At 33.7% G+C, this 20007-nt stretch overlaps 1 protein-coding gene across 2 annotated transcripts in view; it reads right to left on the bottom strand.

Moving 5' to 3' along the window:
• Positions 1–20007, bottom strand: part of LOC117673867 (uncharacterized) — a 68341-nt gene that overhangs the window by 33952 nt on the left and 14382 nt on the right. For both annotated transcript variants that reach the window (XR_015732670.1, XM_034431534.3), the window contains exons 8-16: positions 18831–18905; positions 17267–17419; positions 15844–15934; positions 8913–9009; positions 5369–5574; positions 3443–3525; positions 2823–2897; positions 1508–1640; positions 372–526 (exon numbers count right to left, since the gene is read on the bottom strand). Coding sequence is in view for 1 of the 2 variants with exons in the window: in XM_034431534.3 (XP_034287425.2) it covers positions 372–526; positions 1508–1640; positions 2823–2897; positions 3443–3525; positions 5369–5574; positions 8913–9009; positions 15844–15934; positions 17267–17419; positions 18831–18905 (1068 nt within the window). In the remaining variant the exon portion in view is untranslated. The remainder of the gene's footprint in view (positions 1–371; positions 527–1507; positions 1641–2822; positions 2898–3442; positions 3526–5368; positions 5575–8912; positions 9010–15843; positions 15935–17266; positions 17420–18830; positions 18906–20007) is intronic.

Here is a 20007-nt window from a genome sequence, read left to right as displayed (position 1 = left end):
GCAAAATGGTAGGGAAAAGGCATTGGTATTGTTGTTGTCATGTGCTATTCGCTTTTTCTAATAAAAGATGTGATAACAGTCCTAGGACCCTGGCAAAATCACTGCTAGAATAATGGGTGTGAAGCTTCAGTGTCTTTTGATGATTTGAGAGAAACTTATTTTCCACACAGGTAACATGAATCATCCAGAAGAATTGAAGAAATTCTGATCACACTTAACATATAAAATATATATGTTAATATAAAAACAAACAAAAATCATACATGGCAACTGGAATGGAGAAGGTACACAAATATTCAGCTGCAGCTTATTTGCTTAAAGAATTGTTCCTGTAATGTTTTAACATTAACTATACAAAATATCACAAAAACCTGCTCTTCTTCCTGTTTAGTTGTCTCAAGTGGCACTTGAATAAAAGATGGAGTTGGAGAAACACCGAAGAAGGGCATTTCCAACCTTGCTGGTGTTTCAGGTTTTGGCTCAGGCATATATTTCATATCTTTGGTCACAATCATTCTTTCATACACTGTGGAAATAAAGCAAATTGTCTTATCTGTTGAGACGACACATTTAGTCTCTATCATTTAAATCAGAAATTTGTGGCTGAAAAAGCACGCTTTACTAGTTTAAACTGAAACTGAATGTTCCTTAACTAAAGTAAATTGTTAATGTTTTGTTTGATTCCATCCTCTCTTTCTTTATTTGAAGTAGTGTTGAATTATCTACCTCTAGTGTTCTACAGTATGTAAAGGCAGGTAATATATAGTATTTCTGCCCTCTATCTCTTAAAATGGCAGCTGCTTCAGTGTCCACCTTAGATGTTTGCTTTCCCTCTGCACTATGTGAAAGGAAATATTCGACACATATAAATATTGTTCAGTTTCTAATTTGGAGTGCAGTATACTAATTTACACAGTTTCAACCATTTATTTGACAAAATTTGGAGGTCCTACTTAATATGCAAAAATCTTTTGCTAGTCCTGTTTTATTTCCAAAGCAAGCAAGATATCCTCTTACAATTAGAAATAACAATTTTTGTTAGATCTACCACAATAATTTGTTACAACTCAGAAACGATGAATTGGGAACCACAGGTTAGTGATAAGTAGCTAACTTGCTGGGCGCATCTTTCTACCTATATAGTGCTCTGAAGAGACTATAAAGTGGAAACAAACTGCAGCAAAAGGAGGAATAGGAAGGACAAATAAATGAGATTAAGAAAACAAAGCATATATAATCAAGTTGAAATGTACAATTGATTTTTCCTTTTGTGTTGCACCAGGGCATTTCACTGGCAATTATTTAATCATAATATATAATAGTTCCCAATTTTTCTCCATTATTCAGCTTTTAGTGCACACCAATCAAACTAAATGAGGATATTGTTAAGCTACAAAAAGTATGCTTGTTGGTCTGGGATAGGTTTTCATAAGACAGAAAATGTATGGCTTTCAAATAATGGGTATTATACTCATGCCAGAAATGTATTAATTCTCAAAAACATTACTTTTAGCTTTATCTTGTTCTTCTAAGTCATGAGTTCTAGCTTGGAGAAGGAAATCAAACATTTTTAAAGATGCCTCTGAGGTACAAGGAGACAAGTATATCATTGAGGGAGCTACTGGTATCTGCCAGAATCCCTAAGAGATGAAAAAAAAAAGATATAATTGGGATTGTAATATGCTAAAAAAAATCAAACTTCTTTTATTAATTGCTTATTAATTATATACAAACAAATTTGGATATATCTTACACTATTTGTAGGACCCTTTAAACACTACAGAAACTATGATTTGACTCACTAAATGATACATTAGCAATTGTTATTAGAAAGGTAGGCTACCTTAAGTATTTTCTTTTTTCCTTTCCTGCTATATTCATCACAACATAATCATGACAACTTCAAAAGCAAAGAAGTGTGACCTTTAATTCTCAACTCTATTAAAGTTGCGCTGCACTGATTAATAATTAAACATTTAACAGCTCTGATATTATATTTTACTTTATATCCCACCCTTCCTTCAAGTAAACCTTCTGAACTCCATTTATAGATTTACTAGCTGGATAACCGTGCTTCACTACAAAAATATGTGATCGGGCTTGATACGGTAAATCGACACAGCTTGAAAATTAATGAGTAGTTAACGATTGGCCTCTCCTCTCCCCTTCTCTCCCTCAGCCTTGGCCCACAGAAGCCTGTCCTATGCTATCCCCTTCTCTCCAGAGTTATTTTCAAGTTGGGAGAGGGAGTAGAACGTCTAACTAATTACCATCAGAGCGTGTTATAATAATATAGGAAATACTAATGCTCTGATGGTCCTTTAAAAAAAATCCTTTCTTAGTGAGCACCTAGAAGCCAAGAGGAACATATGAGGCAAATTTCAAGTTTGTAGGCTTTACGGTTCTGGAGGTTTTGTGATTACAGGGTGAGTGATTTTCCCTTCTATATATATAGGTTTATTTTCAGAACTTCACTGAGGTAGACTAAACAAAAGCCACCTAATGAGACAAATAAGAAAACAAAAGCTACTTAGAAAGCACCCCCCTGAAACTCCTTTCTATCTTCAATAAAATAATAAGAAACAGCTAGTAAAATAGGAAATAATTTTGTTTCTTTTATAATTACATTATACTCTTAAGAAGTTGATTGCTTTGAGACTATCATTAATTAATTCATCCATTCACAGTTTTATTCATTAAATCACACTAGCCAAATCTTGTAGAGATAGGATAGAAGTATATTTTTCTTTATATTGTAGGCCTACATAAAGACTGGATAGAAGCAAATTTTTCTTTATATTGCAGGCCATTTGTATTCTTACCATTCCTTTCTTCACTGGCAAAACCTCCAGCTCTGATGTAAAATCTTCAGTAAAGGCATAGCCCTTATAAGGCACCTAACCAAAAGAAAACAAACAAAAACAGTAAATATACCTATGGCACTATAACTTTTAATATACATGAAAATGTAGCTATTTGATATCTGTGTTAGAAAGTTTTATACATAAGATTTACAATGCTGTCTTGTATATTTTGCCTCTTAATTAATGAAATGAGGCTTATGCTAAGGTGAGTAAAGGACTGAATTCTCAGTGAATTAAGTGATTTGCACTGTATGAAAAGTGAAATATGATGAGAAATAAAGCTAAGCATCTACTGAATTCTTAATATTTAAAAAAACAGAAAACATCATGTAGGAACATACTTGTACACATGATACAGAAAAAATATTTTTGTTAATACCATATTCTAAACTTACATTCTAAAGAAATCCCACAACTAGAATTTCCCCTTGGTGTTATTATGCTAGAGTACAGCTAACAGAGGGTGGCAGACTTTGCATCTAATATTAAATGCTGTTTAGTTTACTGGTCTATGACTTTAATACTCAGTGTGGTTTCAGGTGCTCAGCTGATTAAAGTAATATCAAAAGAGTACATACCAGATATGAAGCCATCTCAATCGATTTAGGGACATCCATTTTGTATTGATAATCTAAAAGCTGGCTTTCAAAAATATAGGATTCTAGAAAAGAGATCACAATGGAGATACTTGTACGCTACATGATAAAGTATTTTATTTAAAAAAAACACTTAATTTTTTTAAAAAAAATTAGAATTAAGCAAGGAAACCTAATTTGCTTTTCTTGTGAATGAACATGTCCCAGATAATGTTGCAGGATCCAATCTGAGCTGGTCACCAGGAACAAAGGTTTATTCTTCCAAGCTTTCGGGTTCATGCTGGAGCTCATCATTGGGGAACTTCTCTCTCTTCATAATATCATGTTTTTCTTCTACGCATTACTGATATTCTTCTGTACTTTGCTCAAATGAGTAGCGAACACAATTTGTTTTTCTTAAATCCTTACCCTGCCAAACCTGGTGCCGTTTTGAGTTCTTGGAGACATAGGTTACGTGTAATAAAATTTGGACCAGCCTTAAATAAGTTCAGCTTCTCATATTCAATAGTATGAAGCACTTTGTCCTTCCTTTGTTACATTTAATCAGAAGCATGGGTATGAGCAGGTAACAAAATAGATGTCATGATAAAATACCACAACTTAGGACTTGCAATGACACAAGAATCTAAAAGAATCTAGGGGGTTTGCATCATGACATTACCAGGTGTATGTCACCATTTTGATGTAATCTTGGTTTGCTGCAGATGCTCATAACCAGGAGTTACTATTTCAAATAACTTCACTATTCATAGCTCATATTATAAAGATATGTAAATGTGTCATGAACTTTACTCATGAAAGGAACTATCATTTCTCCTAATAATAGTTATTGCATCCCTTGCTAAGGAAAAAAGTGGAATGGCAATATTATATTTTCGATGGGTAGCATTAAGCATGAATCACTTGGAAACACTTCTTATAAAGAAAGAACTAGTTTGTGAGTTTTGGTAACCCCCAATTTTGCCAACTGGGATTTTCACAGCAAATAACTTGCTTTGTTGAACTAGTACGCATTCAAAAATGGTATTAATAATGCAGGCAAGTAATTGAGGGTCCTCTGGACTTGCAGGTAATCCTTGAAGAAACTTTGAAGAGTTCCCAAAAAGATCATTTATGTTCTTGTCCCTTCAAAATTGCAACATGTTCTACATGGGGCTATCCTTGAGGATCATCTCAAAGCAACAGCTGGTTCAAAATGCAGTGTGGGCAGTATGGGTTTTTTTCATTATCCCCATGTCTCAACATTGCTTTACAAACTGCATTGGTTACCAGTTGGCTTCAAAATGCAATTCAAGATGCAGGTCAAAACCTGTAAAGCCCTTCATGGCATGGGACCTGATTACCTGTCTTTACTTATTTCTTCCCATTCAGGACAATCAGGGAGAATAGGTGTATCCAGGTGCCTTCAATTAAATGTCATCTTGCAGACTCAGGAAGTGCGACTTCTCTGTTGAGGCTTTGCCGTCTGAAATAGCTCCTCCAGTTCCCCCAGAGATATGTACAGTTTCCATGCTTGCAATCTTATGGCTATGTGTCAAAGTGGGGTAAGGGGGTGTCTTTGGAAATAGGCTATGTATAATAACTTCCATGTTCAGTAGGTATGCACAAACATTATTCATGTTTTTAATTCCCCTTCCATGTAATTATTTTTCTGCAGTTCATATTTCTGTAAATTTCCCAAAATTTGTTGTTACCTCCATTTTTTGTGTAAATTCTTTAGCTATCTGAGAATCCAAATAACGAATTCCCTAATAACACATAGAACAACTTATCACTTGACACAAAGAGGCTGCAATATTAGACAGTCTTAAATTTCATTAAATGTAGTAATGTATGCATCTGAATTAAGAGTTGGGGTAGATTGATTAAAAAAAAACACTACTCAATTAATATCATAATTAAGTTTACCTGCTTCTGAAACTCTGGCAGTTTGGATACTACTTCTCAAAATGTGTAACATTTTACTGTGATATAAGATATAAATATCATTTTTGAAAGCCAGTAAAATATCACCAGAACTATTGAGGAAACAGGCGGTGCTTAAAGTATTATCAAGTGTGATGTCAGCTATTAGGTCTTTGTGAATATTCCATAGTTTTATTGCAGCATCTGAACTAGAAAATAAAAGAAATAATCATAATACAGAATTTATTTTTAGGCAAATGCTTAAGTGCAAAATTCACATACCACTAAAATACATAGGAAGCAAACTGTATAGACATTTTTGTTTCAATTTAGCTTGTAATCAAATTTCATCCCAAAACTGTGTTTTACAGAGGGAATAGTTCAATACCTTAGATCAGGGGTGTCAAACTCATGTTGTCATGGCGGTGTCACATGATTGGGATTTTTTTCGCCTTCGCTAAACCGGGCATGGGTGTGGCCAGCATGTGACACATATGGCCTGTGGGCCGGGAGTTTGACAGCCCTGCCTTAGATGAATAAAGAAAAATGCTTCCTTTTCAAAATTCAAATAAAATGATTTTTTTTTTAATTTTGTCAAATAACTTTCAGATTAAATTTATTAAAATGACTATTTTTTTTTTTTTACATTTCTACATACAGTTCACATTTTCGGGACGGGGGCATGGCCAGCATCGTGGTGAAACATGTGTGCTTCGGGAGCTCCTGGGGGACCATTGATATCTCATCCATTTGGGGTCTTTATTGACCGAAACTGTCCTGTAGGGACAGTGAACAAGAGAAGCACGGACTGGCTAACACAGGGAAGTTGCAAGTTCCCTAGCTAATCGGGAGAAGCCTTTCATACCGGATGGCTGAGAAAGTGGCCATAAGTGCTGCTAAGAAGCTGGGACAGCCACAACTGAAGCGAGAAAGCAAAAGACAGAGTGGATCATCTGGGTGAGAAATTGGCTTTTTATATATACAGTTCCTTTCATAACCGCCTGGAATTAGCACAAAGTAAAAAGAAGCGACACAAAAAGAGGAGGGGAGAGTGAGCCTGTGTCGGCTCTCTGCCTCTAGCATCATAGTGGCGAAGAAAGTGAGGAGGTCCAAGGAAAGGGGAAAATTGAATGAACTGAAAGAACTGATTTGGAAATAGGAGAAGATAGAAAGCCTGATTGAGTATTTTTATTATTAAATGAACTTAAAATGAATTTGAATTGAATTAAATAGAAATGACAGAAGGAAATTAGTTTAAAAAACTTTTTCTCTTTTTGCTGACTGAAAATAAACTGCAGCGCCATCTGGAGGCACTAGAAAAAAGACATTGAACTAAATAACTTAAACAAGAATAAGGCTGACCCTGACAAGGTTGGCTGGACTGATAAGAAACTGTGATGTTTAAGAAAGAGAGGCACACTGGGAGTGTTGTTTTTAAGACTAGCTGAACAGTGAGTCTCTTGAAAGTTTGTACAAGAAAAAATCTTTTCAAATTGAAGTAATGGAATTACTTGTTAGTTTTTTTTAATTTTTTTATTTACCTTTACTACTTTTGAAGTAATTGTTGTTTCTTTCTTTTCTTTTTGTAGCTACTCTTTTGTCTTTTGTTTTTACTTTTTTGTTTTTCACTTTTTGCCTGGAATAAGCAGTTGGATAAGGCTGTTCGACTTGGGTTTTTTTTTTTTTAGAGACCAGATACCAAAAAGAAGCCGTGAAAGAAAAAGAAGAGAAAACAAGAGAGAGGACAAAAGAACAAGAAGAAAGAGCAATAAGAGAAGGAGAAAGGTCAAAAGATGCAAAAGAACAAAGAGAGGCAAGAGCAACAAGATCAGAAAAGATTCTCAGCTGGATGGGAATTCCTAAAGGAGGAGATAATAAAAATACAACTGCATCTGATTCCTATGAGGAAAAAAAATGAGGATTCAGAAGACACATTACTGTACACACAAAACTTAAAGAAGGTCTAGAAATAAAACAAAAAAAAACTACAAAAAATGTAAAGAGGGTTAGGCCACAAAGAAGCAGTGTTAATGGAGGAACAAAGAGAAGAAATAAGATGGAATTTCACAGAGGAATCTAAGACTCTGCCTAAATTCCTCATTGTAACACGAAACAATTCTAGCTTATTTCATTGGAAGAGCCGAGTTGCACAGTGGTTACACATGGCTTCTTTAATTTATATTCAAAAAGAAAAATGAAAAAAAATCAGCATACTAGTTGCTCAGTGAAGAATATAAAATACTAATATGTCATTTAAAAAAAAGTCAGAGGTATTCAATTTTTTTTAGTTCAGACCTCCAACAGGAAATTGTGAAGATAGTGTGATTAAATCTGATCAGGTAATCCCTCTTTACTCTGCATGACTTGAAACTTCCTTGACTGAATGCATTGCATCCTAAAGCAATGGAGGAATTAATTTATAATCTGCCCAATCGTGGACAAATCCTGGAGAATTGGCCACATGATTGGAGGAGAACAAAGAGGAAATAGAGGATTAAGGCAAACTCAGGCCAATAATTCAGGCAGTGGTGTATTAACCATTAAGCAGATTAAGCACGTGCTTAGGGTACCAGGCCCAAAGGGGGCACCACAAAGTTGAGAAAGAAAAAAACAACAACAATGAAGATTGGTTCTTCATTGAAAGGAGGGGGGCACCAAGATTTGCCAATGCTTAGGGCACCAGTAAGCCTCAATCTGCCACTGCATTCAGGCATCAAAACCTGGATGATTCTGGAGGAAGTCATAAAGATACACATTAAAAATACCAGAAATCAACTTCAATTTGTTACTATAAATCTTGCCATATTAACTTTATTGTGTTGTTTTATTATTTTAAATTAACTGTATATGTAGATTTCCCTCATTTATCTGCCTTTAAACAGTGTACATTTTATTAACTTCCTTAAAGGGTTACTGGAACACTACAGACATAATATATTTGATTTCAGCAAAGTATTGGACAAAATAACCAAATGCAAATTAGGCAGATAAATCATGGGGTTGTTATAGGCACAATATATCTTGACTTCAGTGAAACATTTGCTCAAGAACCCCATGACATGCCAATTATCCTACTTTTCAACAAAAGTAGAATTAAAAATAAAATGTCTTAAGTAAATGTAGCTAAAAAGAATTTCTCAATGCGATTCCATGCATTTCTATAAAACTGAAAATGAGATGTTATGAAACACAAGCAACTCTTCTGAAATACGACGTAAGTACTAGATTTGAAAAGGCTTTGGATAAGATGCCATGGGTGCTTCCTATAATGTAGAGTTTGTTAGGTTCTAAAGGAAAAGGCAATACCACGTTGCTGGATAGCAGTAAGAATGTTTTAGAAGTAGCTGCGGCAGCCCTCCTAATCAAAAATCCAAATTGAAAATTAAGGAATAGCCACCAAATACCCTGCCAAGCTTTATTTTTCAGAGTACCAATCTTTCATTTTTTTAAAAACAAGAGGCACTGGTTTGTTTGCAATCATCTTTGCTCTATTTCATCACTTTATGACCTTATTTTATAGAAGGGCAACATTGATTTATTTACCTACCCACAACTCAGAAAGACAGAAAGACTCTTGCAGGAATCCACTGATATCACAGGACCCTCATGGTAGGTTGCCGGAAGATTTTTTTCTTCTATTTTCTCTTGAAGATAGAACGTAAGCATCAGTTCTCAATTATCGTACATAATTCTACAGTTTGAATATACCTGCCATTTAAAACATATTTTAATACTATCTACAGGATTTTTCTCTGTTTCTATAGATTGGTTAATTGCTGTATGGCTAGTTTTGTACAATAATACTACAAACCATAGTATGACTAAAATTTACAGAGAGTGCCCTGTATCGAAGAATACCCTTCGATAATAAAAAAAAAACAATTCACACTTACACTTTAACATACTGTAAATCACCGGATTTTTTTTTCAAGCACTTCAATTTTCCTTATATACAGTAAGTCCTGGTAATGCATCTTTCAATGTCAAAACAGTTCCCAATGAGTATTTCAATGCGTAAGCATTACTCCTGGTATATAAGATAATATTTAAAAATTATTTGAGCTAGGGTCTGTCCTAAATTAGGTCAGAAAAGTTGTTGGTATAGCCCTGTTTCTGCTTATTTTAATCAGCAAATGTTCTCAACAGTTTTAACTTCAGTTGTTATTTGTTCCCCGAACTCTAAAGATGCATGTGGCCTGTTATTTTAGCGTAATTGTCCAAGAAAGCTTTATTTCAAGACACGGTGCAAATATTATAAATAAAAACTTCTGAGAATTCATAGCAAATTAGGTGTCCCTGAAGGAGCAGGAATGGCATTGTGAAGATCATGAAGCAACATGACAATGAATTCTACCCAGCAAAGTCTGCCAGAAAAAGGAGAAATCATAAGATTCCCAAATGTAACTCAGTGATTAAGATTTGCCCAGCCTCATTTCTTAACCACTTTCAGAAAGTGTTTCTTAACTATTTTTCAGTTAATAGAAACCTACAACAAGTTTTATAATACAGGATGAGTTTCCTTCAATCCTTAGCAAAAAGACTTTCAAATATAAGTCTAAGGAATTTTAAAAATTCATTTTTGAAATAAATAGCAAAAGGGTGATTACAGCATGGAATTTTGGAAAGTTACAAATGGACTAAGGGTCCAGATGGATTTGAAATAAGTTTTCGAAATTAAGAATCCTTCCATCCTTGCTGTATTTTTGAATTAAAAAAAAAAATGACAGGATGGGATTATCAACGTTAGATACTAGAGGGATCAGAAGGAACTAAAATTTACAATTAAAGAAGAATAACACTTACATTTGACTTACCGATACACAGAAAAATGATTAAACAATGGACATATTAAAGGATACTTGTGAACAATTTTCACAGAAGTTAATTTTAAGATTATAATTGCCATTATAGATAGACTGTCTTTTAAAAATATCATGAATATCATGGAAACAGAACAGCTTTTTCCAGGTAAGTCAGAGACTTATTTGAAAGTGCATTTAAAAATGACAGGCTGCAAGAATGATATGGAAAAATATGCTACACTGCTGATGTCTTAGTAATTAAAAGAGATTTGCAAATAACAACAAAAAACACCGACCTAGATAACTTCCCTATACTGTATTTACAAAAGAGACTAGTTTTGAAGGATTTTATGAGAAGTGATAAAAAAAAAATCTGAAAAGCAATCCAGTTTTAGGACATTATTTGAAGGAATTAGAAAAAAAATAAAGATTGTTAAAAATAAAAGGAATGATCAAGGTTAAAATAGACATATTATCTCTGATAATCGTTAATGGGCTTGGATTCCCAATTGATATAGAAGTCATTACTGACACTATTTAATTTTATGGGCTAAAATAACAGATATTGCAGTAATTATAGTTAATGTTTATGGATCAAATTTAAATTTCAATGAAATATTGGATACTGAAATTGAAAGAAATATACTGCCACTCCAAAAAATCATTAGTAAGATTTATAAGATTTATATGAAGATTAAGATTTATATGAAAGAACTGAGTTTAATAGACTCCTGGCATGCAATTAAAAGGCTACATTTTATTTTATTTAAATGTCCTCCAGAATTTTATTAGGCTTCATTACTTTTTAATAACATTGACCTTCTATCACCCTATTGTACAATGGCTTTGAAATGTGCATTTCAGAAACCCACTAAGGTATCAAGACATTAGTGTTTTAATGTTTCCCTATTGACTGATAAAGCTTTTGATTTGAATTCAATATTTTTTTAAATGAGAAGCATATAAAGCATATTTTCAAGGTAGAATTATCCTTTATGCATCAAAAATAAGATTAAAAATAAAAGGGAAAATAATTTGAAAGATGAACTGAAACATTATGGACACAGATGGTAGATGCCCAGCTACAGCTGTCTAAAGGGAAATATAGAAAAAAATATATGAATTAACTACTATTACAGCAGACAGAATTTATATTAACATGTTTATGAGAGATATTGGAAAAATGGAGAAAGAGCTGGTAAGATCTTTGCTAATCATTTAAAATGAAAGAAAGCACTATGATTCCAATTATTAGAGGTGAAAAAGAAAAAAATCTATAAAATTTAAATGGAAATTTAAATTAAACATTAAATATTGTATTAACCAATCCAAATCAAAATTGGGTCAATAGGTGAACATTTGATTACTTTCTATTTAAAGAATATGAATTCCATATTTGTTCCAAATCCATTAAACATTTAGATACTGTATGTGTGTACTAAAGGATATAGTTCAGTTAGTAACATAGAAAGAAAATACGTGGAATGATTTCTTCAGAAATCAATAGATGTCTCTTGTCATTCAATCTTAACCCTTTGAGGAAAGGAGAACATTCTGAAAATAAATATTATTCCTAAATTAATGTATATTCTGCGGGCATTCCAGTTTAAATATCTAGAAAATATTTTCAAAAAATAATTTCTGTGGGTTTCTTCAATTTTGAGAATATTTTTACAGAAAGTGCAATTACCAATTGATGAGGAAATTTTCAAATTTCCTCATCAGTTTTTCAAAACTGGAGCTATATCATCATGCTTACAGATTGTCAAGCATTACAGTAAATACTGAAAACCAACAACAATTGGTGTTAATTTTCTAATTTGGGCAACTTTGGAATGTACATGCAGACAGAGCACTTTTGGTTGGATGGCCAGGATCTAAATATATTAAAACTCTACTGTCTCTGGAAACAATTACATCAGTTAGAAAGTTATGTACCATCTAATAAAGAAAGATCTGACCCTTTTTCCCATGCCAAATTAATTTTCTGGAGAAGCCCAATTTTAAATATGGGAGGAAAATGATCATATAGAAATACTGGATGGAAGCAGAGATATTGACTTTGGACCAACTGATAGCTGATGAAGATCAATTTTTAAAAAAAGATATTCTGTGTTAAGAGATGAATATATGAATGATAAAACTCAATGGCAATATTTATAATTACAACGTTTGTTATCATTACATTTTTAATTTGCTACATAGTATGCTGGCCAAAGACAACATATTCTTGTTGTGCAAAGACTGATCTTAATACAGCATCGACTGCATGAAAGGTATCAAACACCTTTTCTTTTCATGTACTTTCCATGTGCCAATTATGTTCTGCATAGAATAAAGGCTACAAACCTGGTGATGGTGGTAGCTTTTACATACTGTATCTGGCAGGTGCAGTTGGCTAACATTAAACTCTGTCAGGAAAGCCTTTTAACATGCAATAAGCTATGAATTTAACACTGTCATAACAGTAGTAGCAGTACATTACTCATAAACAGTACATGTGCTAATTGTGCATTAAATTAAATGGGAAACTGACTCAACTGCCTTCTTAAACATATCACTTGTTTCCATTACAATCTATTGGAAAGTTAAATGAGACAATAAATTACAGCGGCCTATGTCTTCCTTGAAAGCATTGGGAGTGCAGAGGGATGACTAAATAGTGAGAGATGACTCAATTAAAAGGAAGTAACACTGAACTATCCATCAACCCTTTATTGTACCTCATTTCCATATGTAGAGCAATTACTCTTCTCTTTTACATAGTATCGAGATGCATATAAAGCATATTTTCAAGGTTTTTCTTTCCAAAATCTAATATTTATTTAAAAAAAAAAAACAGCTAAAAACAGATAAGTGGGGAGGGAACTCTTTCCAGTGGCCAGCAGGGGCCACTGACTTTAAGGCAACACACCTGGTTTCAACATACCTAGTTTCTATTTATAAAAGAAAAATTCTGATAGAATCTCCCTCCCCCCCTCCCCCCCCCTAAGAAAATGTATGTTTCGTTAGCAGAAAATTAGAATTTGCAGCAGCCAACTTAGGAGATGATTGATAGTAAAAAAAGGAGCAGGCTTGAATTTCAACAAATAGCAAATAAGCTGAAAGGGTAGCAATGTTCAGCAGCCTCATCAGACCAGCAGAGATACTGAAAGCCTACAGCAAGTCAGTGTCTGGTCAAGCACCTTCCTTCCTCCCTCCCTCCCTCAGGATAGACTGAGAGACCATGCAAAGATAATTTTGCAGTTCACAAGAGCAGCTGGCAGCAACAGCTAACAATTTTGTTGTAAGCTCAAGCAAAAAAGCAGAATAGAATTGCCCATAGGGCTGTACAGGAATTATTCAAAGATACAGTATATATCACACATTCTGTAACATGGCATAGGGTTGGTGAAAAATAATACGGCAGAGATTAGGAAATAAATTTTTATACAATAAAGGCCTTCCTGGAAACATAGGAAAGCTACCTGTCTCTTTGTTGGTGGTCTTACCATTTCTTTTATAATTTTTATTAAAGTAATTTTTAACAAAGTAAAAACATTACAAACATTAAAGAGGAAATAGAGAAAAGAAAAATAATGAATGGATAAGAAAGAAAATGAAAAAGATGATAAAGACACAGCTCCTACCTTTTTAACAATAGTTATAAATGCATTTACATTTTGCTCCCTTATTTATTTATCAAACTTATATGCCACCCATCTCAAGGAAACTCTTGCTTGAAGATTACATATAATTTTCTTCGTTCCATAATCTAGCTCTTCTTAGTTATCAAACCCATACATTCACATATTTCTTTTTTCTTTCTTTCTTCAGCAAAAAAACCATAAGGGGTTTCCACTCACTAATAAATGAGGTTACTGTTGTTTCTCTAATCAGACAAATCATTTTGCCATTTTTGTTAATTCTGTCATCTTTACCAACCATTCCTCCATTACAAATATTTCATAATTGTTCAAGTGCCCTTTTCTAATTGTTAATATATCAGTCCTAGCAAGAGACGCTCTGGTTCCAGTTAAAGATTGATCTTCAAAATTATCCCTAAGTGGTCTGTTTCTCATGAGAACTGATTCACAATAAAAGGAGCTTGGAATGTATTCTAAGTGCCCATTTTAAAAACTAAAGAACATTAGCTAATTGCATCCTTGTGGGTTCTCTCTCTGTCTTCATTTCTGGGTTCCGAAATTGGCTGCAGAATAATAATATAATAGAAATACTGAAGAAAGGAAGAAAATTTCCAGGCAGAAAATGTAGGTCCTCATTTAGGGCTTAAACACTGCTCAGGAGAGAAATTCTTTCATATTTTAAATAAGTATTTAATATTTATTGTTACGGATGAGATAGTTGAGATACATCATGTCTTTGTAAACTACTGGGATTTCCCTCTTTGTTTTTAATCGTTTATTCAAAAAGATTTAATAAATAAAAAAAGAAAAATAAATATTAATTAACTGGAGTTGTAATTCCAGTTACTGATAGTCTGGCAACATGATGTCCAACAAGTCACGAAGACTTGAAAGCATCTGGACAACAAAAGTTAAACTGTGTAAAATATTTGAAGAGGATTACAGAATTCCTAACTGGAATGTTTCTGGGTGGAATTAAATAGGCAACAAGAACTGTACTATACAGTAAGGTATTAATTCAGGGAAGATGTCTTGTGAGTTATGAACAAATTACTCAGTTTTCTGGCATCACCATCAGCTTAGCCCATCTCTTCCTAGTAATATTTAATCAGAAAAAAAACAGAGACTGATTTTTTTGGGGATTACATATGTATGATCTATACAGCAGTTATCAATTAAGGGCCAAATGAATATTTCTCTTATAACAATAATATGACAACCAGACAAAACTAGATCTAAAAATGAAAGAAAACTAGAATAATTAGGCCCAGAGGATTTAACTATAGATATTGCATTCATGTACTTACTTAATAGTCATTTTATCTATTTGAAGAGCCTTGTGATTTAAATAACGGTTGCACAATATTTAAGTTGCCTTTTCTGGGCATGATGCCCAACTAAACAATAAGAATCTGATTTACAGATAGAACTCATCAAGGAACAGAAACTAGATTGTTATTATGACAACCTAAGTGAATTAAATTGTGCATCTGCTGCAAATAAATGGAGCAATCAACTCCACCTATTTGCAATCAGATGGATTTACACAGCATGATAATCATTAATGTGGTATCCTCTGTTCTTAACTGAACATATGTGAACTCTAACTGTTGTCATAAGCTCAGGATATCCCTCGACCTTCTTTCCTTCCATCGCGAGCTGAAGACGTGGCTCTTTCGTCAATTCAACTGATCCATTTGGGGATATACTGTTATAATTTTAAACTGTTTTTAATAGGGTTGTTGATTTTAATTTATTTCATTGTGATTTGTATTGGAATTTGTCATTTTGTAAGCCGCCTTGAGTCCCTAGGGAGAAAGGCGGCATATAAATCGCAATAATAAATAAATAAATAATAAATAAATAAATAAACTATTCCTTTTTTTCTTACTTTGTTTGTTTTGAGCCCAGCCATAGAATCATGTATCCAGGTAAGGGGGAAAACTGTGTTAGTGGTGTATGCTAGAAAAATATATATATAATACAGAGATTTGTGTTTTAATTCTTCTAATTTATTTGTACATTAAATGATTAACAATGAATTTCATACCTTTTTCAGGAAATGTCACTTCATCGTTTTCCTCTAGAATACTTAAAATATCCACGATGCCAGATTTCAGGCCAATAAAAAGTGATCTGTCCTGAAATATGCGAATTATTTTAGTTTGCTGAACACAAAAGTTGCCTACTTTGTTTATAGTTTAGTCCACATTAAAAAAAGAAAAGGGGGGGGGGTCAGAATAAACAACAGCTTTATCATAGCTCTCAAATCATGGCTTTTTCACCTAATAAAAACATTAAAAATGGGTCTGTTTTCAGATAAACAGCTTCTGTTCCTGGTTTTTCTCTTTCCTGACACAGAGGAATCAAAACAACTATGTACATGAAACTGAAATGTTAAGCATATAAACATTAGTAAAAGTGTTTTCCATGCCATTTCCCATATATTTTCTGGTATTGTTCCACATTTTCACTATTAACAGCATTGTTTTATGCAAAGTAAAGGCAGTTCAGTATCATTAGTCCAAAATCATGATTAAAAAAAGAATGTCTTTTTTTTAGATGGGAATGTCTAAAAGACAACTTGGCAAGAATGATATTACTTTAGGAAAAGTCTCCATCTATAGTGAAAGCTGAAAGATAGCTGGTCATATCTATTTTATACCATTTTTTCACCATTTTTTCACCATTTTTTTTTTACTTTGTGTGTAATAGAAGTGCTCATCATTCAAGAGTCTTGGGATAATAAATTCAGTACAAATATTTAAAAATCTCCACATATGCCTCCACAATTAGAACCTTTTTCTCCTATATGACTAGCTGCAGAGATATAGCCAGATATTGTATATCATCATCATTGGCATCCTTCAGTCTCAAGAGACAATGGTATCGTGCTCTGGAAAGAGGTCCTAAAACAGCATCTAGTGTGACTAAAAAGGCCAATTCGAGAGTGGCAATCCCTTCCACACTGAGGGCAGATACATTCTGTCCCCTGCCCAGCCCCCAGATTTCGCTGGTTCCGGGACTGCCTCTTTGCCTCAGCCTGCTGAACAAGTGTCTCTTCGAATTGGAGAAGGCCATGCTGCGTCTTTAGCCTCCAAGCTGAATGATCAGAGGTCAAGGTTTCTCAGTTGTTAATGTCCATTCCCAGGGCCTTTAGGTCCCTCTTGCAGGTATCCTTATATCGCAGCTGTGGTCTCCCTCTGAGGCGCTTTCCCTGCACTAATTCTCCATACAAGAGATCTTTCGGAATCCAACCATCAGCCATTCTCACGACATGCCCCAGCCAGTATATCAAACAAAATATGATGCCCCAACTGTATATCAAACAACAGCATATAGGATCCATACAATGTGATTAGAGGAACCATAAAGAAACAAGCAGTAATAATGAATAAATAAGTATAGTTCTTTCAATGATATGCCATTCAACTCTACACTCTCAATATTATACAACTATTCCTATTACTCACAAGCCTTGTGAAAACGGTGGCATCATTCGGCAAATAAACTTGAAAGACCAGTTCCAGAGCAGGTAGACTCCTGTAGTGAATCAATTTGTATTTTGGTTTCTGGCACATGATTACCAGTTGGTGATGGATTATATCATGTTGCAAATGGATGACCTAAATGTTGAGAGTATTTTTGAATAAAAACAATTTCTAAGTGACTATATAAATTAAAAATAAAAGCAAATGTGAAAAGTTATTGGATTAAATAGGTTAATATTTCTATATAGTTTTTGGGAACAAAACACTAATATTTAATGAATGAGTTTTTTTAAATACAGGTTTAATAATATCAAATTCTTACAAAACAAATTTGAAACTCACAAATGTGATTGTAAATTTTTATTATTGTTGTTATTAAAACCACATGGGCTCACCCAGAATGGTTGCTTGGTAGACTTTCCAAATTCACAAAATTCCACTGTAAGAGATAGTGGCTATGTAAGCCCTGTAAATAAATATTCCTTTTATAGAAACAAATAAATGTCAGATAGGGTCTGGAGCATTTTATTGATTTTATGCTTATCATGACATTTAAACTCAGTGAATCAGACAACCTTTTACTTCCATTTCTAGAAATTTCAGTAACAACCCCCCACCCCCCCCCCCACTCCCGAATTCCAGAAGTACCAGTCATGGAAAAAATCATGCCAGATTTGATTTAATTCATAACACTTTAGGAGTTGGTAAAACAAGTGTTAATGAATATTGGAATTTTGTGGTTGAAAAAATCCCTTCTGAAGGAATCCTTTGGGTGCAATACAGATCACTGTGTATATATGCAACCTTCTGTGCATAGATCAAACAATTGTATCTCAACCTTTATTACAAAAGGGCACAGCAAATTAAGATACTATAACATGTAGGATTACTCTTGTAGCAGCTTTTGATAACTGAAATGGTAATTTTTGCGTAACTATACTGAAATTTTCCTCACAGCTTTTAACATTCCAAAATGGATGAAGATCTGTCCAGTATAGCAGATCCCAGTGATATCCATTTCACACAACCAAACCTTACTTGAAAATCATGATCATGTAAATTTATAATTCTAAGTGGCAATATATTGCATTTTAAAACAAGAAACTGACTAATTTTGAAACAAGAAACTGAATATATGTTTCAGGTCCCATAGATCTCTATTGGGACCTTGCCATTCTGGTGGGAGTGGGGGAGGCTTGGGATTATGCTTGCAATGGGATTTTCCTTTGTTCCTTTCTCTGCTTTGATGTATCTGTTGTGGCCTGTCAGCCACTGGCCTCAGAGCCGAATCAGAGGAGGAGGCGGCATGGGAGTCAGGGTCAGCATCAGGGCAATCTGGGAGCTTTGAGGGGGAAGAGGGAATGGAGCTGGCAGAGGGAGAGAGAGACAGAAGTGGAGCCTGGGCCATCCATCAGCTCTCAGATGGAGAGTCAACAGCCCCCAGGTCTGGAGGTGGTTGATGATGAAGAGGAACAGTTGGGTCCAGTACCTGACATGCATACATTTAGCATTACATTAAAAGAAATATTAGGAAAGATGCACTTACAGGATCTTCGTAAGTAGCCATCTCATAATATACCAAGTTTTGAACAGATGTATGGAGAAATAGAATTCTTCCATCCTTTTAAAAGAAATATTATACCCAATATGATGAAAATCTGCTATACCACATGAACATACACACACACATATATGGAAATTCACAAATGGAAATTTTTTGTGGGAGTATTATGGGATGCTTTCTCATCATAGCACTGTGTTCTGGAGGCAATGATTTTGTGTTATTCATTTTATATGAATAAACTGCTTAGAATGTTTAAATCCTTGAAAATAAATGTTTTATAGATCAGGGTTTTTCAAAGGTGTTTCATGGAACTCTAGCATTTCTGAAGAATTTGATGGGAAAGACTAATGGCAAGTAAAAACATTCAAATGCCGCCAACTTTTTATGTCTAGAGTATTGTCCCTTGATCAAGGATTCTGGGAAGTTTTAAACTTACAAGTACTGCTGCCTGAAAAAGTTCAAAGCCCTTGTTATAGATATTTGCAGTTTAATAAAAGTCACCAAATAAAAATCTAATGACTAAATCTTAAGTGCAACCTCAGATTTAAAAAAAATAATCTTTGAGTCACAACTATCAAAATATAAGAGAACTACTCTACAATAACATAGAGATACATTTTATGTTGTACAAAACTCTGTGGCAAATTGAAATAATGTAACTTCACATTTCATATGTATATTAATGAATGAATGAGATACAGAGTTGCTTATCCTTGCTTTCAGTAATTCCAAAATGATGTATGTAAGTTTATTTTGTATACTGATTACACTGTTAAAAGGTTTCTTTTAAGGTACTGAACAAGTAAACTGAACATTTCATACTGCATTTTAGATAATGCCTGAATACCTGAACCAACTAAAATATGTATTTATACCTAACTTTAATTAATTACTATACTTGCTCAAAATACATCTCAAATATAATTACGGGTTGTCACCTAGCATGAAAGACAGGGAATATAAAACTATGAAAACTTATGGCCAATAAATAAACTCATCTAAATCAACACATCTAAGTTTAATTTTATTAAATTTTAATTTTCCCAATAAACTTTGATTTATTAATTCAACATCATAATTTAAATGATTGAATGAATTTTAAATATTCCCTAGAAAAATTACAGTGTTCCCTAGAATCATAGAATGTTAGGTTTAGAAG

Source organism: Pantherophis guttatus, chromosome 2 (genome assembly GCF_059756535.1).
Source record: "Pantherophis guttatus breed Tessera chromosome 2, ASM5975653v1, whole genome shotgun sequence".
NCBI classification, from domain to species: Eukaryota; Metazoa; Chordata; class Lepidosauria; order Squamata; family Colubridae; genus Pantherophis; species Pantherophis guttatus.
The sequence above is the reverse complement of the archived record's forward strand: the minus strand, read 5'-3'. Positions and strand labels throughout refer to the sequence as shown.